This window comes from Phodopus roborovskii, unplaced genomic scaffold (genome assembly GCF_943737965.1).
Source record: "Phodopus roborovskii unplaced genomic scaffold, PHOROB, whole genome shotgun sequence".
NCBI classification, from domain to species: domain Eukaryota; kingdom Metazoa; phylum Chordata; class Mammalia; order Rodentia; family Cricetidae; genus Phodopus; species Phodopus roborovskii.
The window spans coordinates 34,007,305-34,031,514 of NW_026126567.1; the positions used below are offsets into that span (position 1 = coordinate 34,007,305).

At 47.6% G+C, this 24,210-nt stretch overlaps 1 protein-coding gene across 1 annotated transcript; it reads left to right on the forward strand.

The window, feature by feature from the left end:
• The first annotated feature begins 3,522 nt into the window (after positions 1–3,522).
• On the forward strand, positions 3,523–15,859 carry Gdf10 (growth differentiation factor 10). Its single transcript, XM_051202583.1, has 3 exons — positions 3,523–4,109; positions 11,940–12,871; positions 14,911–15,859. Exons 1-3 carry the CDS (start codon positions 3,800–3,802, stop codon positions 15,100–15,102), a joined length of 1,434 nt encoding a protein of 477 aa, XP_051058540.1. The 5' UTR covers positions 3,523–3,799; the 3' UTR covers positions 15,103–15,859.
• The last annotated feature ends 8,351 nt before the right edge of the window (positions 15,860–24,210 follow it).

Sequence of the window (24,210 nt, forward strand, 5' to 3'; positions counted from 1 at the left end):
AAAAGAAGCAACAAGTCAACAACACAATCGCCCACCATCTCTCTTTAGAACCTTACCAATACACCTCACTATGTCTGCTAGCGTCTGTGTTTAGAGTTGAAGAAATGGAAACCCAGAGAAAGTGATTCAGTTGCTTCAGGTCTTACACAGCTACTTAGTAATGGACATGGGACATGAGCTTAGTCCTAAGTGACTTCACAAGGTCATACAGATGCCCTCACTTCCAAGACTGGGCTGAAGCCACAGACCCAAACATACGGTATCCGTGGTGAAACAGTCTGTCACCCAGACTTCCAGGATTTAGTGGGGTTGAGGGGCTGCCCCAGAGCAACAGAGCTGGCTAGAATCACAAACTATCTGAACCACACAAGAGCTGGATAGTACTGTCAAACAAGGAGAGGGAGAACTTTTCATTTGAGTTTGATGTGTGGGGTGATTTTAAAAAAACCCAATGGCTCTTGATTCTTAGAGCTATCAGTTTGTCCCCCTGCTGTACTGGGGTGTAGGACTTCCTGTCACCATTTTTTCTGAGTTAAAGGCAATTCCCCTTCCCCGGAACGTGTAGAACAGAGGGTGGAAGGCTGCGATCCCTTAAACTACCACCCTATACTCTAGAGAGAATGTTTTTCACCCTATCCACAAGGTCAAGAGCCTGATCTTAACAGAATGGTCCTCCCAAGAGCAGAATAACTGTGTGGGAAGCTATGGAAGTAGGGGATTGGAAGACTTAGATCCATAGCCAGCCACCTCCATTCTTATTATTCGGAGCCACAGCCTGAGCTATTAAAAACAAAACATGTTCATTGGCAAGCTCCACAATTAGCCTCATTTCCACGCTCAGACACTGTTCAGCACGAGCTGCATTTGCACAGATTGCTTCTTGTCTGTGCTGTGCTCTTTGGAGTGCTGTGCTGGGAGCTAGCGAGGATGTGACCCAGTGGTAATCTGAATTGCTTCACCAAACACATTTTTATCCCATCATCTCGGCTACATGAAAGGGGGCCATAGTGTTCCAGTGTTCAAAACTTTACAGTCCCGCTGTTCAGCAATAAAACAAGGCAAGAAATATTAGCCGTCCCTGGCTGATGCCTTAATTCTTTGGAAACAATGTCAGAGAATCTGTACCCTACAGGTTTTAGTGCCTGCTAAAGCCTGACCCTCGAGCTGGCTTGAATGGAGCCAGAATGAGTTAAGGAGGGTGAGGAGGCTTTAATGGACAAGGATCCCAATAGCCCAGCTTGTGCGGCCTCCTGTGGACTCACCCTCCTTTTCACAGGCCTCGATTGTGTTTGGCCCCAGCAGAGACAAAGCTACCCCTGAGCAGAGGCTACCCCCAGCTGGCACAGGTCAGAGGCATTCTGGGGAAGAAGAGAAAAGGGGGAAGGGGGAAGTGAGGGGCACATGGAGAAGGAGGGAAGTGAGACAGGGGGAGGACATTTACAAGGAAGGATGTCTGGGGCCGTTTTATCTGGAGAGATTCGACTACAGACCTGGCACTTGATGGACTCTTACCTCCAGGCAAACCATTTTGGGAGAACCAGTTCACAGCACAAATGGGAGCTATACATGAATGGGAAGTTGAACACAGTGTGCGTTAATTTTAAAATAATGTATATTTGTATACATGATAAACGCTGCCCTAGGCACTTCCACTGTGAATTGGATGAGCTCCAATGTGACAGTCTGGGTTTTTTTTTTTTTTTTTAAAGATAGGTGGGTGATAGAGCTTTTTCCAGCAAAGTAGTGATTATTGCATTGTGATCCCTTCAAGAAAACTATTTTGGCTCCCAGAGCACAAAGTCACCAGATAAGAGGGATTTTGGGTTCACACGTGTGCACACTCTTGCCATGAAGCACAGAGGGTGTTCGTGAGCTCACTTTCTAGAAGGATGTGTATCTGAAGGGGATCCTGTCTTTCCCTCTAAAGCAGTGGTTCTTGGCGTGTGGGTCACAACCCCTATGGGCGAATGACCCTTTCACAGGGGTCACCTAAGACCACTGGAAAACACAGGCATTTACAACTCACAACAGTAGCAAAAATTACAGTTGTAAAGTAGCAACAAAATAATTTTAGGGTTGGGGGGGTCACACAACATGAGGAACTAAAGGTCTGCAGCATTAGGAGGGCTGAGAACCACTTTCGAGTCCAATGATTTCTTTCTCAGTCTGCTGAATTAATTCTGTGCTCCCCACCCCTAAGGTATGTTTTCAAGTGCACAAGAGGAAATACCCAGGTTAATAAAGGAAGCCAACAGCACTATAACTACAAAAATATTTTAAAGAAACTCAGCAACTTAAGAACATATGAACACGCTATTATGTACTGAGTGTTTATATTACATATCAAACATAATGAATATTCCATTTCATTAATTTTTTAATTAGCAGGGGACCAAGAGTTACTGTAATTTCAATGTAGTTTAGGGGGGGGAAATTACTTTGGGAAATCTGGACCACGTTTCCTGACAAATGAAAATATCTGAGCAGTGTCAGTCTGTAAAAAATCCATACTTTTAGCCACTGTGATTGGTTGCTTGTTTGCATAACATCAGAAACGGCTAAGTTTCAGTTAAAGTTAGTACAAATGTAGACCAGATTTTTTCCTTTAGGACCTCGAATTCTATCTATGGGGAAGTAACTTAGCTGGAGTGAAGCACCTTTGGGGCCCTTCTGCCCCAGGGCTAAGCTGCCTAGCAGGGGCCAGGGTCGCCCTACATAAGCACTTTACTGGAAATTCTTTTTTGAGAAAACCATGGCCTTTTTCTCCTCCCTCTCTGATGCTTTGAAACTTTTTATAAAGTAAATTAAAAGCATGTCCTTTTCTTTTTTAGCAACCCTGTCCGGAGATTTATAAGGACCTTTGATGTATTTCTTCAGCAATTGGAATCACTGTTGCCAAATAAAGGGTCAGTTAATCGGACAATTCTAATTTTGTATTTTGATTAAGATCTTGCTTTCCACTGCCTTAGTTAGGTCGGTTGAGCTTTGGAGCCACACACACACACCTTTTGTTGTTGTTAAATCCTAGAGCTCCTATTCCCAAGACTGCACCTTTGCATTTTGAGCACACACTGGCTCAGAGACAACTAGACAATCATCCCCTCCTGGGTCCTCATGGGGGAGCTGTCATCTTCCAACCACATAGCCATAGCATGCCATTGCAGGGGCAACCCTGCAGGCGGGCCCCCCTCCAAAGACCGTCCAGCCCCCGCGACGCCCAGGCTCAGCTGCAGGCAGCAACTCTCCGACACTCCGGAGCCGGCTGTGGGGCTGGGTCTCTGGCTCTCGGCGGGGGAGCAGGGAGCGCGCCCGCCCACGCCCACGGCCCCCACACCCGTGAGCGCACACCCCGGCGCGCGCGCACGCCCGCACACCAGGGCGCACACACAGCACACCAGGGCCACAGACCGGCTCTTAGAGACTGCGAGCGGGGACGCAGCCGGATTCCCCTCCGAAGGCGCTGTCGGCCACCCCGCCCCGCCCCGCCCCTCGAACTCCCCAGTCTGGGCGCTGCTCCGTGGACTGCAAAGTTTGCAGCGTGAGGCAATCAAGGGAACGCGCCGGCGCGGGCTCGGCTGGGCTCCACGCGGCTCCGGACAGCTGTGACCGCTGGCCCGGCGGCGTGGATGCACCGCGCACAGCGCTGCCGCCGAGAGCCAGTCCCGCTACATCGAATCGGGTCACACGGGCTGTCCGTGTCCCACACGGACCCTCCAGCCGCAGACGAGGTGCGCAGCCAACACTGAGCCCTCCCTGTCTGTCCGCTGGGGCTCAGACCCTTCTCCACCTTCACTCAGCCATGGCTCCCGGTCCTGCTCGGATCAGCTTGGGGTCCCAACTGCTGCCTATCGTGCCGCTGCTCCTGCTACTGCGGGGCGCAAGCTGTGGCCACAGGGGCCCCTCATGGCCCTCATTGCCCTCAGCGGCAGCGGATGGTCTGCACAGGGACGAGGACCCCCAGCAGTCCCCTGGGGATGCAGCAGCTATGCTCGGCCCAGGTGCCCAGGACATGGTCGCTGTCCACATGCTCAGGCTCTATGAGAAGTACAACCGAAGGGGCGCTCGGCCAGGAGGAGGTAACACCGTCCGAAGCTTCCGTGCCAGGCTGGGTAAGTAGAAGATACACTGGGACCCAGTCCTCCTTGTCCATACAGTTCTCTTATCTGTTTTCTCTGCCCCTTTACAGCTTCATCTCTCCCCTCCTTTCTTGTATTGACTTTTAATTCATCCTTTCATTGACAATCCACTTAGGCCAGAGCTTGCAGTGGGGGCCAGAGAGGCACTGGGTGGCAGACCTCCTGCCCCTGGGAACTTCCACAACTGCTGGACAAAGGTCAGGCACAAGGCTTTAGGCACAGAGTTGTGATGGACGTGGCTGGAGGACGATCCGTGGCTTGCGTTCTGTTGGCACTTGCTGTATGAGAGGGGAGCATGGCCAGCGGGTCACAAGGTGGCACTGGTGGAAGTGCCAAGCACCGAGCCCACGTAGGAAGCATGATTTGGCTGGCAAGGAAACAGTGCTCTGAGAAAGGCCTGTGTCCCCAGGACTTAAGAAGACAGGTCCAGAACCATCTTGCCCCTCTCCACGTCTCCACTCTGCATCTATGGTTGAGCTCGGCAGATGTTTTCCCTACCCTCTCCTTAGAGGTCACTCTGAGCTCCTGCCCACTAACTTTGGGTTGAGCAGCCCTTGCCAGAGCCAGGGGCTAAGTGCAGTTTGGGAAGCAAGTGGTGAGAAGCTCCTGGTTGTCATGGTGACTGCTCATGGTTTCAGAATGCTGTTCCAGAAAATGTGGGCAGGGGTCTCCTGCAGTCCTGTCTGAGAGGAGGCCGTTCCCCAGGAGAGAAAGCCTTCAGTCAGTCTTCTTCTCTCCCAAGACTGAGAGGAACAAACCTCAGCCAACTCTGAGGCGGGTCAGTGCAGACTCGGCGCTCACTGGATTTGTGACCCTGGGTAACATTGTGGCTTCAGATCCAGACATAACATGGCTAAGGGAGAGGCTCTCAGAAAGAGGTACAACCTCCATCACAATAACCAGGCCAGTGTCCCTAGGTTCTAGACCAACTCTGGCCTCCCTGCTACCTTTCATTCAATACCTGGAGTTCATTTGTGGAGAAGCATTGTTAAATGAAGCCACATAAGAAGCATTTGGCATGGTTGAGTTAAGTCACTAAATTACATGAACTTGTCTGTACTCCGTAAAAATGGGCAGCACATAGCAGTATCTCCCCTTCTGGGCTGGAGAACGACAAAATGAAGGCATAAGTTCAGAGCCCTGGCCTGATTAGGTAGTGTTAAATGCTGTAACTCTAGTGACAAAAAGCACTGTGTTGAGTGCTTTGTGTTCATATAGGCTTGAACTTGACCTTTGTTGCTCATTAACTCAGGTCCTTGAAGCCTTGAAGGGAGCAAAAGGTCATCAAGAAGTGAGCATGTCCACTGAGCACAAGCACCTGCTGCAATGCATTCATTAAGGGGTGAAGTTCTGTCTGTTTTTGCCAAACTGATAACACTTCCCAGTACAACTCATGGTGGACATTTTAGCCTCCACAAATGGCCTGGGGACTACACTTTAATCCAACACTCCTATTTTACAGATAAGGATAAAAGGACAGGACAGGGGAGGAAGCTATTGTGTTTGCCAGGCAATAATTGCGGCTCTCGCTGCCACACATCACTGCCATCTCTCCATCAGAACTAAGCCAGAGTCTGGGAGCAGAGCATCAGGGTGGAACAGGCATATTTAAGAAATCAGAGTTCTGGGTCAGTCCTGAAGTGTCTGGAAATACCTTTTATTATTTGGCTTCCTGATACATACTGAAGAGTAACCTTCGCCGGTTACTGGCTGTGTGCTGTGGAACATGTCACCTCCTTGTTCTGAACATGTGTACACAGAGGGCCTGAACATTGAGTAGAAGGTGGATTTGTGCCTAACACTGAGTCAGCACTTGGTTTCTTGTGCCTTGCCTTGACTCATCTAAATTGTCCCACACTTGGCCTCAGAGGCTCCTGCCTCTTGATCTGAAGGCCCATCTGTGGGGCTTTGTGAGTACAGACCCTTGCCACAGTCCTGCTCTGGAGCATACCAATCCCAGCAGGCTCCAAGGAAACAGGTTTCTGCTGCTCCCCAGGCCAGCATATCCTGTCAGACAGCACCCACTCCCCAAACCTGTTACAGCCACTTCACCCTCATCTACAATGGGGCCCAGGTTCTGAACATGAGCTACCATCCTGATCCCAGTTCTGGGACTGCCCTTCTCAGGACTAAGAATTCCTTTCTGCTTCTAAATTGTGACTCCCCTCCTGATTAATAACATTTTTTTTTTAAAGGAGCCCAAATATGGCAAGTACTTTGAACAGTTCTTGGTATGTGCTCATTTGCAATTTATTAGCTCTTAACTGTGATTACCCCAGCCTTCCTTGTCCCTTCCCACTCCCCCTGAAGTGTACTTTGTTCCCTATTAGTCTGCATCTGTGGAGGGAATGCCTTGGAGGCTGACCCTAAGTTCAGGTTAGACCATGGTTTACCTCCACACTCTGTGTTTAATCCCAAGCTTGACCCCTGCCACCGTGATAGTTTTATTTCATCTCCCAAACATACCCAGATGTTAAAACTGCCAAGTCAAGCTGATTTCATTCTCCAGTGCATTATCCCAGTCCAGTTACTGTAGCAAAATGCCAGGAGTTGACTAACTCATGGAGAAAACAAGATTTATCTAGCTCACTTTCAGTGTCTGGAAGGGAATGGCTCTGGTGGTGAGCTCTGGGTTACATCGTAATGTAACAGTTGCATTGTGGCTTGCAAATTTGTGAGAAGGACTGAGCACAGGAGCAGAAAGCAGGGAGAACAGGTAGACTTCAGCCAGGTGTAAGAGCCCCTCCCTTGGAAACTAAGTGAAATCTAATAAGTGAAATACCTCCAGTATCCATTAGGTGCCATCCCTTAGAGGTCCCTCTATTTAGGTACTCCTAAATATCGGCACACTGGAGACTAAATGCCCTGCACTGCATTTGGAGACAACCCTAATCCAAAATATAGCATCAGGCGTTTCCTAAGCACTTCATTTGGAGGACAAAGATGCACAGAACGTTGGCCTCACCTAACATAGCTCATGGACTGGCAGGACAGTGGGATGGTAGTGATAGGGTGGCAACAGGCTGAAGGTGCTCTGCAGGATCCCCAAGGGTGGGCATTGGGTTAGGAGGAAACGGAGGAGGCAGATAGGCAGAATGCAGCCATTCCCAGAGAACAATAATTTTGCCTGTTGACAGTGGAACAACATCCCATATGTACACCTTGGGGGCGTACAGAGAGATAGGGGAGGGGTGGTGAACAAAAGAAGAGGAGGGAAGGCAGGCTTTTATTTATTTCTTTTAACACAGTAACAAATGTAAATCATTCTTAATTACACATCCAGATAGAACCAGAGTTAAAATAACATTTGTAGAATCACCTCATTCCTACACCAAAAATGCACATACATCTACAGACATATGCACATATGCATGTGAATAGCCATTAACCTAATGGGGTTATGTTTTCTGCATGCAGTATTCCACGCGCGCAGCAACTATCCCTGAGGTGTCTGCCATCCCCTCAGCTACTGCAGTTCTTCCCGTGGAAATGACCTCTTCGTACGGGTTCTGCTGAGGTTCTTAACATAGTGGGGGGATTGACCTTCCATTTCTCATAACTGATGCGTTGGGGGCTTGTGTGTGTGACATCAAGGGTTGACGGTTCTAGGATAACTGCCACAGTCAAGGCCAGACAAGAAGGAAGCCACGGTGAGGTGGATGCAGCATCTACAGGACCAACAGTGACTGCGGTTGGTTTGCAGCCAGAAGAAGGAAGGAAAGAGAATTCTCTGCCAGTGTTAGAAGGGTTACGTAGCTCATAAGGCCTCCTACTCAGAAAGACCCTTGAAATAGATACTCAGCACAGGCTCTGCTCCCTTCTTCTCTGCTAGCAAGGGATTGGTCCTCTGCTTCCTACCTCCAGCTCGCATAGAAGTTTACATTTCAGCATGGTATGCCTACTCTGTTGTCCCCATGGCTGTTCCAGGGACAGTGGAGGAAGTGTGGCTGGAACTGTTTGTACTGGGCCCAGCCATCTGTGGCCATCCGAGTATCTGTCTTATTCCCACTGTCACCAGGGTGAAGATGAGTGCTCCGCTAAGAGGCTGGGGGGTCTCAAGAGCCCCAAAGATCCATAGACAATACAGAAATTAAAATGACACATTTTTTTCTTACAGTAGGTGACATTTGTTTGTGGAGCCTTGGACACATCATGACAATAGAGCACACTGGGGACAGGGGGGCAGAGGGCATGTGTTTCAAGTGAGATCCACCTGGGGCACACCCTGAATCTGCCTCGGGGCTGCTGTAGGGCACTGTGCTAGTTACCTGCTCTCTCTGGCATGCAAGGATGCCCCCTTTGTTAACTGAATCAACAGAGCCCACTCTGCCCCTGCCCCTTCCTGTCTTCTTACAGTGCAGGATGTGCACCGGGAACCCATCATCCACATCTGTTTCTGAGCGGCAGATGTTACCAGGCCTGTGCTAGGATATAGAGATATGGCATGGAGTATAGCTGGTTCTGGAAGGATTTATAGTAATGAACAAATACATGTCAGGACGTTATGGGTGCCTGAAGGCAGAGCCAGGATGGACAGTGCCGAGTGGGTCTTCAGCTGCAAAGGCCAATAGGGACACCATGTGAGCAGAGGTCTAGAGGACCCCTGGGTTATCAGGAGAACAAGGGAGGCGGAAGTACCATCCCTGATGTACCACTCATGGGAAGGCCAGGAGGATGGGACTTGGGGGTGGGGGACAGATGTCATTGGGGAAGCTGGCAGGAAGCTGACGGAGGGGAACTTAGCAAAGAATGGAGTATTTAGGTGACAAGGGTCTCAACGGGAGTGGTATGCAATTTGAATGCTCCAATAATATAGTACCTTGTTTCGACTGTTCTGTAAAGCTGTAATGTGGCCAGACCCCAAGAATAATTGTGCTCATTACCATTCTGTGTTCCCAAGAGGCTTTTTCAGGCACCTTCGACTGCTTTTTCCAGGACTCCTAGCAGCCCATTGCTTAGCCAGCACAGGCCTTTTGCAAATGTTTATTGGGAAAACAGATGGATAAATAAAGGAGAGGAGGATGAAGGCTGTCTTCTCATTGGCTATGAAGCAGGAGCCATAATGCACTAACACAATGTCTAGGTCAGAGAGACTTCTTATTTTCTCCTTAGTGCTTTATGCCCCACTTAGCTAGAAACATCAGAGATCCTCCACTCTCAGCCACAGCCTGGAGCTCCTGCATTGCATGCATGCAGGCGAAAATATGCATTGATGCCCACTCTGGGGTTGGGGTGACCCATCTGGACCTCAGCATCTTCCACTAGGGAGCATCTTCTTGAGGCAGTTGTCCAGTGCTGTGTGAACTCCCTCTACTTAAACACATTCCTTCCTTCTCATCTGGCCTTTAGAGGCTCCTCCCCACTCTGGACCAATGAGCAGGATAGGAAATACCTGATGAGGAAATACCTGAACTAGAGTAAAGGTAAACAAAAGCTGCCAAGTGGATGTTACAGAGATTGAGTGGTGGATGAGCATGCTTGAGTTTGTCTAGGAAACCGTTGTTCTGCCATCCTTTATCCTTTGAATGAAATTGCGGGCAAGTAGGGCCTGGAGAGATGGCTCAGAGGTTAAGAAAATGCAGGGAAGTACCTTTGTGAACACCCCGATACCAAGCATATGGCATGTGTCATTTCTTTAGTTCTCCAAGGATCACAGAAGCTAAGGGTTCTCATCTTCTTACATGACTAATGAAAGAATAAGGCTTAGAGTATGATACTATCCTCTGGGGCCCAGAGCTTGTTTTCTAGGGTGTTTTCAGCTAGGAGGTGTGTGCTGCATGCCAATAGTGAGCTTCCCTATATACAGGTCAGTGAGTGGGAGGCAGAAGGTGGCACAGGCTATCCCCTGGATGTCTACACACAAGCTGTGCATGAGCCCCAGGCCAAGGCCATGAGCAGGGATACCTCCCTATAGTCTCCAGCTACAAAGTTCTGCATACTCATACACCTCCTCTGATGTGAATACTTCTCTAGCTTCCCCAGTAGTAATAACCCTGGGTGGGTGAGTTAGAATGTGGGCCTCCAAGCCATGATGCTCAAAGCCACAGAGTTCTTGGAGGCCAGGTTTAAGTCCTCAAGACCCAGCATCAGTTCACACTTGGAGCATGTACCTGTGTGGTGGTGCATGGGACCAGGTAAGGAACAGAATCGGCCTCTACTCAGCCTACTATAGATGTGTCCCCTTCTTTATTCTTAGTGAGGTCCATTAAGAGGGCATGAATATTCCCAATAGACTTGTGCTTCCTTCCCAACAGAAACAAAATACTAAGCCAGCAGGTGGAATTTTTTTTATTATTACTTTCTGTCTATGTGCGCGTGGATATGTACAATATACATACATGGTGTTCAAGTAGACCAGAGGAGGACATCAAATCCCCTGGAGGTAAAGTTACAGTCATGAGCTATCGTGTAGGTACTGAGAATCGAACCTGGATCCCGTACAAGAGCAGCAAATGCTCTAACCACTGAGCACCTTTCTGGTCCTAAGCCATGGTTCTTGAAAAATTATCCCAGCTCATCCTCTGGATATAGGCATCATATAGACAGACTGACCTGTCTCTTGGAAGGTGTAATGCCCCCCCACTGGGCTTTCAAGCTCTGATTCCTTCCCCCGCTGTAGACCTTCGGCTGGAGAAGGATGAAGTCCACCCAGCCACTTGGGTCTCCTCCTAGTCTGCAGTATGTCATGGTGGCAGTGACAGACGAGACCTGTTCTCCTTTTGAATCCAAGACTTCCTCATTGCAAAGTCCCCATTGCTGTCAAGGCTGGGGCTGTAGGTGACCCTCGGTAAAGCCAGGAGAGAAGGAAAGGGCTTCCAGCTGCCCCTGGAAAGCAAAAGCTGAAGCTTTCTCCAAACACACGTGACTGCTGAATGTGCCTGGGCCTCCTCAGTTGGAGTGTGGGTCTCCAGGGGGAAATGTGAGCCTTGGAGTGGAATGACATACTGTAATCCTCATATTGCTATCCCTTTGAAAAAATATTTTCAATTGTTTGTTTCAAGACAGGGTCTCAGTGAGCAGTTCTGGGTGTCCTGGGACTCACTCTGTAGACCAGGCTGGCTTGGAACTCACAGAGATCCACTTGTCTCTGCCTCCCAAGTGCTGGGATTAAAGGCATGCACCACTATGCCTGGCTGTTAAATTTTTTTTTTTTTTACAAACCCTGGGACAGAATGAACAACAAACAACTGTGGCCTTAACCCTGTATTACCTTAAATATTACCTTAAAAGGTACTAAGACTGCAGAAAAGAAAAAAAAAGATCTCCTTATTTCACTTCATCTAATACAAGTTGTCTTAAAAACCACAACAACAAACAAAAACTGCATAGTATAGAGTTCTTGGCACACGCTGGATCTGCTGCCTTGAGGCAGGTCTTGGATCTAACCCAAACCATCAGGAACTCTTAATGAAGGTGTCAGGGACCAGTGAGAGGCGAGCAGGAAACAGCAGGAGCTTTAGTGTCTTATAGCCTTGACCATCCTCACCCTCTCTGCTTCTCTCCCCTCCCCTCTTTTTCCTCTCTCTGCCTCCTTCCCTCCTGGTTTCATCTTCATTCTTCTCAATGGGATGGTGACAATTCCCGCCTTTGGATCGCAACTGTGCAAGTTCATTGAGGGTAACAAAAAAGACCCTTCTGCCTTCAGTGTGAGCACTCCAGGAGTTGAGGAAAGGGAAGTGAGCCCCGCTTGGAAGTGCCATCCATGGGAATTGTTTCACTACCCCATTTCTGGGCAGAGACCCAAGAACATGATGCCCCTCAAGAGAAAATTCTAACAGGTTATGGTCTGCCTTTCCTTTACAGAGGTGGTCGACCAGAAGCCTGTGTATTTCTTCAACTTGACTTCCATGCAAGACTCAGAAATGATCCTCACAGCCACCTTCCACTTCTATTTAGAACCCCCACGGTGGCCTCGGGCACGAGAGGTTTTCTGCAAGCCACGAGCCAAGAATGCATCTTGCCGCCTCTTGACCCCAGATTCACCAGCACGTTTGCACTTAATCTTCCACAGCCTCTCACAGAACACTGCTACTCAGGGGCTGCTCCGAGGGGCCATGGCCCTGGCACCTCCACCACGTGGGCTATGGCAGGCCAAAGACATCTCATCGATCGTCAAGGTTGCCCGAAGAGATGGAGAGCTGCTTCTCTCTGCCCAGTTGGATTCTAGGGAGAAAGACCCCGGGATATCCAGGCCCAGCCCCCACATGCCCTATATCCTTGTCTATGCCAATGACCTGGCCATCTCAGAGCCCAACAGTGTGGCAGTGACGCTGCAGAGGTATGACCCCTTTCCAGCTGGAGACCTTGAGCCTCGCACTGCCCCCAACAGCTCAGCGGACCCCCGCGTGCGCCGGGCAGCTCAAGTCTCTGGACCCCTGCAGGACAATGAACTGCCAGGACTGGATGAAAGACCAGCGCCTGCCCTGCACACCACCCAGCACTACCACAAGCATGAGTTCTGGCCCAGCCCTTTCCGGGCACTGAAACCTCGCACTGGGCGCAAAGACCGCAAGAAGAAGGAACAGGATACATTCACCACCTCCTCACAGGTGCTGGACTTTGATGAGAAGACGATGCAGAAAGCCAGGAGGAGGCAGTGGGATGAGCCACGGGTCTGCTCCAGGCGGTACCTGAAAGTGGATTTTGCAGACATCGGGTGGAATGAATGGATCATCTCACCGAAATCCTTCGATGCCTACTACTGTGCTGGGGCCTGCGAGTTCCCCATGCCCAAGGTACCACCTCTGTGTTCTGATCTTGCCTCATTCTGATTTGGTTCTGCCCAGTTGGCCATCCCTCTGTCTGCCTGACCTGTGTCATCATTTGCAAAATGGAGATAATACGTCTCCTGTCTGCAGAGGCAGGAATAGACAGACAGAGGTGCCCCACAGCCTGATTCGGTTTATTTGGTTTGGCGGTGCTTTTTTAAACGTTGGCTTTGATTTTTTTTCCTGAGACTATCTCCTTGCATGTTTCTCAGACTGGCTTCAGTCCTCCTGTTTAGCCTCCCAGCTTCTGGGATTGGAGACATGTGGCACTATGCTTTGCTTTGAATTGGATTTTTTTCTTTTTTGCCATTTTTAAATTTTATTTTACATTCCAACCACAGTTCTCCCTCCCACACCTCCTCCTGCCCCCTTTCACCTCCTCCCAGTACCCCTTCCAACTCTCCCCAATCTACTCCTCCTACTTTGAGAAGTTAACATAGTCTGGCACAATAGGTTGGGGCAGGGCCAGGCCCCTCTCCCATGCATTAAGCCTGAGCATGGCATCCCACCATAGAGATTGGGCTCCAACAAGCTAGCTCATGTACCAGGTTTGTACCATGGTCTTATTGAATTGGGATTTTTTAAGCAAGGCATCACTTCCTAAATGCATAGAAAGGACATCCCCACAGAGCAGATGTCTTCAGAGGTTGAGTTAGTGCTGCCTCCCTGTGGACAATGCAAGTATTTAACATTCCCTCCTGACCAAGGCTCTCCTACCTGTTCCAGTCTGAACCAGGAGCAGGAATCTGCATGACCAGACTACATTTGGTGTCAGTGCTCTCCCAGTGGGCTCCCCCTGGTTTGGTGCATCCAGCAGCCTAGCCAGCCTTCACAGGGCATAATGGTCTGAAAGATACAAAGTCCTGGACGATTTCAGCTTCCTGGCCCTGAGTCCTCACCTTCCCCCAGGCTGATTTAACTCCACCCATCTTCCTGCTGCCTGTGCTGCAATAGGCTGCCCATGTCACCCCTCAGCACCCACGGCAGTTTCCCTTGCTTAGTTAACCCTGAGACTCCTCTGTGGTATGTTTTCCAAGAAAGAAAGTCAAGGCTTAAATCCAATCGAGAACCCCCATAAACGTGGGAAATTCCAGGCTATATAATCTGTCTGGAATTAAGGGGCTCCTCCTCAAATCCATGCTTGTACAAGAGAGAGGAAAGGACACAGCTGGTAGAGAGAGGTGATCCACTGATGGATGGGCTTTGCATGGGTCCAGGGCACAACTGCAAACTCTGCTAACTTCGTCAGACTGGCTGGCTGTCTCCCCGCTTTTCAGACTGTCAGCTGAACCCCACACTCATGGGTACCCATGCCCTTCTCTTGCTGCCTCTCACACCCCCCCCCCACTTCCACTGAAACAACATGCGGCTTCTTGTCATCTACAATTCTAATCAGCCAGCCAAGAGCTGAAACCCATGACCTGGCTGTCTATGTTCATCTTTTTAGAAGTGGCCAGTTTCCACGCCAAGCCCCTTTCCAACTGGGGCATCTTGATCATGTTTCTTAGCCATTTTAAGCCTTGGTATCTGTGTCAGTAAGTGAAGGTCATATTGTCCATATAAATTAATAAGATGTCAAGACAAGACAATGCCCTAATTTTGCACCTGTCACCCCAAGTCAAGTGCATACTGAAATGCCTGTCTGCAGCCTGTGCTGCACTAAGCATATCATTTTAGCTTTAGCCAGGGTCGCTCCGGAGGCGTATCTGCTGGCTGAACATGATGGCTTGCAAAAGCTTCCTTCCAGCCCAGCTCCAGGCACGCCTAGGAAGGTGACATGCCGGCGCCCCCAAGTGGCCAGTTTCAAGCAGCCGATGTGACATCTCTTTTAGACTAGAAGTAAGTGGGCACCCAGGAGCACCAGGACTGAGCCTGTCACTGATTTCAGAGGAAGCATGTGTCCAGCTCTGGGCAGAAGCCTTTTCTGCCAGGCCAGCCCTTGCACAGCCTTATTCAAGAAGCATCGGTAAGCCCTGTGCTCTCAGCTGTCTTTTCTCGTTTTGCAGATTGTCCGCCCATCCAATCATGCCACCATCCAGAGCATCGTCAGAGCTGTGGGCATTGTCCCTGGCATCCCAGAGCCCTGTTGTGTTCCTGACAAGATGAACTCCCTTGGAGTCCTTTTCCTGGATGAGAACCGGAATGCAGTTCTGAAGGTGTACCCTAACATGTCAGTAGAGACCTGTGCCTGTCGGTGAGGTGGTTGCAAGGGGGATGACAGTCCTGCCTCACCCCTGCCCTGCAGAGTGGCGATCATGGAGCCAGGACTTGACTCGGGGCAGTTCCAGGTGCTAGGCAGTGCTTGGAGGTAACCCTGCTGGGACCTAGAAAGATCTGTACACAGTGCCATCATTCCTCTGCTTTTCCTTGCTAGTGGTAGCCCTGTAAAGACTTGTTGAGTTCCTGGAAGGTATCTGGAATTAACTGTGGTCTGGTTTGCCCATCAGCCCTACCCACATTTTTCAAGGCCTGGAAATAGCATGTATTCACAATGCCGATTCCATGCATTCATCATCTCAAAACTTGGAAAGACTATGCAAATTTTGGGGTACTCACCCCTATAGCAATTTAAGTGCTCATTTACAAACCTCAGGCTACATACTAGACACAGGGACTCGATCTTGGTATGAATGAGTGTTTTCTCCTACATTTTCTCCACACACACTTTTATACATGTAATATGCACATGCAATTGAGATTGGTCTCTTCCTTTAATCTATGTATTCTTTATTTTAAAACAAAAAGGAGAGAGTTAACCCCACTCCCCACAGAGGTAATGGTGCAGGTTACGTGTGGGCTGTTTGAACATGCATATGGAAATAGCATATATAGTAATATGTTGGAATACTAAAAAATAACCAAGATTTTATATTTTTGTAAATTATACTTTGTATACTGTAGATTGTGAGTGTTCTGTGTTTTTTATGGAAAGCTAATAAATTAAAGGTACAGTGATATCTGAGAAAATTAAATGTCACCCATTCCAAAACATCAATTGTTCCTTTATCCACTCTGCAAATTCCTACAATGGATTAACATCAAAATGGGGTGGGGTTCCAAGATGGTAGAATAACCTTCCTAGAGTTTCTTCATATCCCTAGTCTAATTGTTTGGCAGGTGTTTGTGGCAGCTTCTTTTGAGTGACAAGAACAGGTCTTTCAGTAGGGACAATAAAAAAAAGGAGATTTGACATAATCAGTTAGGGAATATCTCGTGAGGGTCACAGGTCAAGAGGGGCTGGAAGGGCCAAGTGATCTCCTTTGATGTTTGTAGGATATAAGGCTGTCTCACAGCAGCCCTGTCACAAACAGCCACCCTGAATGACTCTACTATGAATAACACTGGCATGATTTTTGCCTTCCTTATGGTGGTTATTCCTGAAGCATGGGGCTGGGCATATTTTGAAAAAGGAACACAGGTCCAATCTGAAGCAGATACACACAGCCTCACCACATGGACTGTAGAGCTGCAGAAGCTAAGAGGGGAATGAGTTGAGAGACAGTGGGGGTTGGGGATGCTGAGCTTAGTTCTCCGTAAGGTGGTGCTTCCTGATGTACAGGAAAGATGAAGAACTGTGTACACCAGCCCCACCCAACCAACACATCTGCCTGGGGCTGTAGGATGCTCTGCTATCTGCATGGCCCATCAGTGTCCAGTCTGGGGAAGGGGAGTTGGATGTGCAGCAGCTTCTGCTTCCAGGCTGCCCCAAGTGAAATGCCAATGCCAATTCTGTGGTCCCGTTGGCTTGGGAAGCCTAGGTAATCTCTGAAGAAGGCTGCAATGACAGCATTGTGGGCTGGGTGGCCTGCAGGAGCATCCAGAATGGGTAAGTAAGAAAGAGATACAGGGACTTGACAGCATCTGTCAGTATCCTCATACCCTGTCCCCAGAGGTGCTCTGTGTAACCTAGGACATGTGCATACACAGCTGCCCATGCTGGTTAGTCGGGTGAGGCAGGGCCGTCTTTGTCCTATCTCCATGAAGGGAGGTAAATGAAATTAAGTGAGACTTTCTAAGCTGTTGTAGATGGTGTGGATGCTTCCAACTGATCTCAGACTTAGTACTTTGCTTGCCATGTCAAATGCTTTTGAAACATGATGGGATATAACCATATGAATAGCAAAATAAAATATTGCACCTTGAAATGACTCCACCCTTTCTTCCAAACAGTAGATCCTGCTGTCCCCTTCTCCACTCAGTTTTTCCCATGGAACTGTTTGCTTACTTTTCAAACCTGTGATAGCTTCATTTGGTTCCTTCTGCTGTCTATAATTTCTGGGAGACCACTGAGATTCTCAAAGGCCTGTGACCCTTCCAAGACTTCAGCTCAAGATTTCTGAGATGAGTCAGAGAAACCTGAGAGGCCCTGACTGGGGTCCACCCATGGGCATAGGTTCAGGACAGTGCAGAGTACATAGTACTCAGGGGGCCCTGTGTCTTCGAGGCATGTCAAGATGAGTTTGATGTGTGGTAAATTGGACATGTGAATGATGACATCCCCACTGCAATGGAAAGAGCTCGTGCCATTGTTGACCCCCTCAGACTTATACAGCAGTCTTTATTTCAGATGGAGCATCTATTTTGCCACACACATGCCTCACAATTTAACAACCAATGAATATCTCAGGGGGAAAAAGTCATGCAAAATATAATATGTTCACTAGTGTCTTATGAAGGCCATAGGCAACTTCAGGTTTGGTGCTGTTAGCTCCTTGAGTCAAGGGCAAAATGACCAGTGGTACCCATGAATTTCCCAGCCAGTGGCCCTTCTAAGAGTGTAAAGAATTGTCTCAATGACAGTGAATACGACCACTGCAAAGCAAGGTCTAGGATGAATATATTTTCAAAATTACATCTTTCTCCTTAAAACCAAAGCATAACATTACATTGTCCCCAGAACCAGAAGGTTCAGAACACTGCCTAGATATGCATAGGTCCCTAAGGCCACTCAGTTTGGGTTTGTGTTGGTTTGGAGGAAGAAGATTGGTAGCTTGCCAGTGCGCTATGTCCTTGAACTTGTACATCCTCTAAAAAGAAGACTACAGCATCTTAGAGGGTAGTTCATCAGACCAGGCTCTGAGAAGCTTCAGGTCTGGCTCTGTTTTGATAAGAGTGTGAGAGCAGAATCTTGGTGAAACCAGGCAGCTGGTCTGAGGCATTCCAATAAGTGTTTCTGCATGTAAATGTCATTCATAAAATACCGTAAGAGCTACCAGGTGCCTATCCCTAATGCTGCTTCTGTAGCCAGAACGGAGAGGGAGCTGATATGGCGGAGAAACGTACAGATGTCTGTGGTAGGGGTGGGAATTCATGAGAACAAGTCTTCAGAAGAGGAGGCAACTGTGGGGTCAGATGAGAAAGAAGAGTTGGTCTTGGCCTGAGGAGAACATTGCAGGTACCACCTGCATTTGAATATTAGACGTCGGTGCACTCAAGAGGGAGGACCAGGAGGAAAGCAGCTGGCAAGTTCTGACTGTGAGCTGTGTGCGACGGCACCGAAATCAGAGTTCCACTTAGTCTGTTCTACTTTTACCAACACCTGGAAACAAAAGCTTCTGTGGATAATGATGTTTCTCAGGTTTCTGTTCTCTGTTCTACTCCCCAGGCTGGTGATGCTCATCAGAGCCAGGGTCTCCTTCCTGCCTCTGGCAACTGCCACTTAAGTCTCATTCAGTCCTAGGCTCCCTCATCTAGTCTGGCCCAGCACTCTTGATTGTATGAGCTGGGAGTGAAAATGTGTGAGTAGCTCTGTTTATTTATTCAAATATTTAACATTCTCTATGTGTCAGATATCATGTTAAACAGCTGTTCCATTCCCCTATATCTGTGGATTCCAAATTCTTAGATGCAATCACCCTGGGACTGAAAGCACTTGAGAGAGAGAGAGAGAGAGAGAGGGAGGGAGAGAGAGAGAGAGAGAGAGAGAGAGAGAGAGAGAGAGAGAGAGAGAGAGAGAAGCATCTGTACTGTGTGTGTAGGAATCTTTCTCTAAATAGTATACTATAACAACTTGGTGCAATCTTATTTTATTTTAGAATGCTGGGCATTGGTGATGCATGCCTTTAATCCCAGCACTCAGGAAGCAGAGGCAGCCAGATCTCTGGAACTCGCTCTGTAGACCAGTCTGGCCTTGAACAAAACTGTTATCAAATAAGAACTATAGTTAACAAAATTTAGTCCATTAACATTATCAATAATTAAGGAAATATTCTATCATCTATCCTATCTTTGTCAGTCTGAAGTCTTATATGTAACTTATCTTAATCCTAACCAAGGAAAACTATAGCCATAACTATCTGTCTTCAACTCCATCAAAGACCACAGAAGGATAGTATATAAACTCTAGAAATGACAGAGACAACTTGCTACCTGAACAGTCATCTGAACTTCTTCTGTAAATTGGAGCATCTATCATCAGCCCATAGGCCATAGTGTGTCTGGCAGACTCCTCAGCAAAGCAGGAAACTTTAAACTGTCCACCTGTATTGGCAGTTTATCAGTCATTTTTCTGTGTGTCCTGCACACTGTCTGGCAGACTCTTCCATGAAGCAGGAATCCTGTAACACTGTCCATCTTGTTTCAGCAGTCACTTTTCTGTGGGTCCTGCATGTCTAGTTTATGCAGCATAAAGTCAAACCATCCAGACAAGAGCAGTTTCTTGGCCAAATGGCTAGTCTTGCCATATTGGGAGTAAACTCCATAACTAGTTTTTTCAATGTTCATCTTCCTTTGTGACACAGGTGGTGTTTCGAAGAGCAGTTATGTCTCACTGTCAAGAAAAGCCCTAAACCATTTTAAATGCCATATTCTGTAGGTCTTTGAAAGGTTTGAAGAATGCCTATCCATTTGAAATATATCTCTATATATCTATAAAAACCTAACAACCCAACTATAAGCTTTGACTATCATAGGTAACTATCTACAATCTGTACTTAATTATACATTACATTTTTAAATGGGCTATAGAAACACAATACCTAAACTAGAGGAGAAATATACATATCACAAAATTGACCTTAAATTTGTATCAATAAATGAAAATCCATTCCAAAGTATTCATTTCTATACCATAATCCCCCTTTTACCTTGAAAAAAGAGATTGGTTGTGATCATTAACCATTTATAACCAAACCCATTTAAATAAAAACAAACATTTATAGACAGTATTTGGGAATGTGGACATCATTCTTTCCAAACTGCTTCCTGCTGGTAGGGAGCTCTGTCATGAGGATCCTAAGAAGATGCAGAAATTTTGTCTATAGTGGTCTACAAGGCTGTCTTGTGCCAGCTGTTTTGAATGTTGGATCACCTAGGACACTGCTTCGGGGGTCTTGCTTCATCAAACCATATTAGTCTGGAAGGAATCCACAGCTTTTCATTTTCTGTGGAAACACAAATAAAATCTCTTTTCCAAAGTAACCTGCCCTTAGACTTAAATTTTGAAGTCAAGGCATTTTAAAATATGTAAGTTGGATTAATTAGCAGCATTGATGATCAAGTGTGTTTTAGCAGTTGTCGTTCCTTCCTTAGCAACTGAGTAATTCAAGACAACACGATAGCACACAGTACCTAGACTCCCTGTGTGTTTCCCATCTTTCGGTGCCTTTTTTTTATTACTCTACTTGTTTTACTCTTATTGTTTTCATTTTCTGAGACAGGGTTTCTCTGTGAACTTTTGTCTGTCCTGAAATTTATTCTGTACACTGGGTTCACTTTGAAATCACAGAGATTTGCTTGCCTCTGCCTCCTGAGTGCTGGAATTAAAGGCGTGTGTCACCACACCCAGGTACTCTCTTTCTATTTTTTTAAACCATTTTATCCTGCTCATTTTTCTCTCCCAAGTATATGTATATTTTAAAACACACTGTAAACCTTTAGAGGTTTTTCTTTATCTAAATCTGTCTCTATTGTAAATCTTTATCTTTTTCTGGCCAGGTTTTTTTTATTTAATCTGTTAAACAACAACATTGCATTTCAATATGGTAGGGGTTCGTTTACCACCAGCAGTGAGAGCTATGCTCACCAAGCATTCTGCTGGCTTGGAGATCTGGTCACTGACCCTGCTGCTGTTTGTACACACCATTCAGTTGTTAGTAGAGCTTCTTAAAAGAGCCCTGTGGATTTTTGCCGCTTATGCTGAGTCAGGAAATCTCCCTTAAAGGAGCCGGGAAAGTCTCTGCTTGTCTCCAACAAAACTGAGCCTGCCCGAGAAAAATGCTGCTACTAAGAAGCCTTGCTTGTCTCTGTTCTTTTGTTATAAAAACCCTTTCTTAAGCTTTTGTCAAGTTTTAAGTAGAAGCTTTTAGTTCCCACGTTGTAGGCGCCATTTTGTCACACGCACTTTCCCGCCAGCCTGGTCCCACAGTGGCATCGGGTGTGTTTGTACCATGTAAGTGCAAGTGTCCACAGAGGCCAGGAGAGGTCACCAGATGCTCTGGAACTGGAGTTATAGGCAATGTGAGCCGTCTGACATGGCTGATAGAAACTGAATTCAGTTCCTCTGAAGAACCAACAAGTGCTTTTGTCTGCTGAGCCATCTCTCCGGGCCATTTAAAAGAGGAAATTGAAGCATCCTTAGATTTTGGTATGTGTGGGGGAACCCTGGGACTCATCTCCCACCAAATCTGAGGGACAACTACTTCTTCATGTTTCATTTTGTAAAGGACTCATACACTTTTATTAAAAGCTCTGTGCTTAGAGAAAATACTTAGCAACACAAACACCCACACTCGTGGCCACACACACACTGTGTGGGGGGGAGTCGGAGGAAAACGAGCACATGACACCCACCAAATAAGGCCAGATCTAGTGTTTAATTTGGACATACATCAGAACAGTCTGTTAGGATCACACAGCTTTCTGATATATTCTTAGCCTGTCTTTCTAAGCATCTCCTAGCTGTTAGTATGGCGGGTCCATGGACCACACTTTCAGAACTATAGTTCTAAACAGTGAGCTGACTGGGCACTGTCACAGGCCAGGAACATTCAATGAATCCGTGCTTGTCATGGGCCAGCTGGAAACAGGTTCTCAAGGAAGCTCTGCCCAGATCCTGGAAGTAATCCATTCCAGCTCTACCTGCTTCCTGCTGCTCCTTGCAGCTTCCATGGAAATATATGTTGCATGGGGATGTTCTTCTGAACAATTGCCCATAGTGTGTCTCTTGATAACTGCAAGATGAGGCAGCACACACCTTTAATCCCAGCACTGGAGGCAGAGGCAGACAGATCTTTGTGAGCCAGCCTGGTCTACAAAGTGAGTTCCTGTGCAGTGAGGGCTTCACAGAAAAACCCTGCCTTGAAAAAAACAAAACAAAACAAAACAAAAACAACAAACAATGGGGCTGGAAGGAAGAGAGATGTGTCCTCAGAGTTGTGTGCTCTGTTGTCTTATAGCCTAGGGCAATTGTGCTATGGAAACTCAGGTGAACCCTTTCTCAGCTCCACAAATGACAGCTAAAATCAAAGTCCCCACCTTGGGAGAACAGGTTTCAGTGACACTTGAAATAAGTCAATGATCCAAATTCGCCTCTTGTATTCACCCAGCTGAGTCTCTCCCACAACACAGCAACTGCACGAGATGACTTGGCATCAATTTGAAGCTTTCTGAATCCCCAAAGCATTCCAGGCCACCAGAGTTTGGCAGGGACTTATAGAGCTGTACATGCCAGACGGTTAACTCTGGGTGTTGCTGGTATTGCAAGACTGCAGATGATTTTTATCTCCTTTATGTTTGGCCTTCCCCCAGTTTTCTGTACCATATGCTGTTGTCATTATTGGGGGGAAATTTTCTCAACTTCTCAAAAAAGTAGCAGTCCTTTGCGCAGCCCAGAGCTCATGCCATCTCCTTGAAAGTCCTTGTGTTCAGCCTCTGAGTGTGGAAGGGATCTGTTGATCCCAGAGGCTATTGCACATGGTGAGACTGCCCAGATCATCCTCCAGCTCCTCCTGGCCCACGGACACTGCAGCTTCAGCTACATTTTCTGGTACTGAAATTTGTTCCATCTGTCTTCTCACAGTCCATGTACTTCTTACATGGAGTTGGTACTCAAGACATTTCATTTTCCATCCCAAGCAAAGTCTCCTTAGCTGTGGCCTTCCCTTCTCCTCTGATTGTGTCACTAAACGGTGGGTTCTAGTGGGAAGTCAGTCGACCCTCCCACTCTGAGATCTCTGACCATAGCCTGCCATGGTTCATCCTGCAACCTCCTGAACTTTCCTGTGTACCCTCTCTCCAGCGCAGAACAGCATAACCTCTCTTCCCTGGAGTAGACCACCACACATCCCAAATATTTTTAACTGTGCTCTTTCTGCACTTTGGTTAATGGCACTTGTGATGGAAATAGATGGAAGCTAAGTATAGGGGCACCACTCCTAAAATACACTGTCCTTGGGCTGCAACAAGCAGCCTTTACGGGCTAGAGATCATCACTGGACATGGGATCAGTCTCAGAACTGCCCAACTGCTCCTATGTACCCAACTGCTGTGTGGGTCTCCTGGCTGATAGGTATGACCCAGGTGGCCTCCACACTGACATGAACCAAGCCACCCTTGGAACACACACACACACACACACACACACACCCCTACACATATGTACTTGCACACCAGCACCACACAGACAAGGGACGGGGCTGGAGCTCAGGGTGTCTGGATACATATGTTTGTGGTACTAAGGAGCATCTGGCCTAGACACAGGGCTTCTCCAAGATCCAGCTCAGTCAGACCCAGCCCTGGAGGGCTGCTTGAACACAACCACCCACTGCTAGGAGCTGGCAGTGGCTGCCTGCATGTATGTAAACACATTTTCTAAGTTCTTACCTCTATGATCCCAAAGGGAGGCCCAAAGAGCTGAGGGCACAGCTTAGGAGAACAAGCAAGAGAGCTGGGACTGGAGGCTTCTGTGTTGGGTGTGATATCACCGGCACATGGAGTGTTCTGGGTCCATGCACACTCCATTCTTAATACTTGGGAGAGCAGTGCCTAGTTACACTGCCACGTCCTGATTGCACAAGGGCCAGCCTTCTCTAACCTCACCCCACCTTCAGTGGCCCCACAGTTCCTGTCATCTTCTGGGTACCTGGTGGGCCTTCTATATTTGGGGAACTTCCCGGCCTCATTTCCTGGATTCTTTGTTCCTGTGGTGCAGGGGGATGGGTATGCATCCCCGTTTGGAGAATCTTCTGACCAAGCCAGTAAGGAAATGAACAAAGATCCTAATTAGGGTGGATGACCCCCCGGAGAAATGCCGATCCTTTACAGTAGTCAGCCCTTCCCACCAGCCCTACTGCTTGTCAGATGTTTAT

Bases quoted from the DNA above. Each gene is read 5' to 3' on its own strand.
- Gdf10 (XM_051202583.1), top strand. From the start codon at position 3,800: ATGGCTCCCGGTCCTGCTCGGATCAGCTTGGGGTCCCAACTGCTGCCT. The intron at 4,110-11,939 runs GTAAGTAGAAGA...TTTCCTTTACAG, and splicing joins AAGCTTCCGTGCCAGGCTGG to AGGTGGTCGACCAGAAGCCT. The intron at 12,872-14,910 runs GTACCACCTCTG...CTCGTTTTGCAG, and splicing joins GCGAGTTCCCCATGCCCAAG to ATTGTCCGCCCATCCAATCA.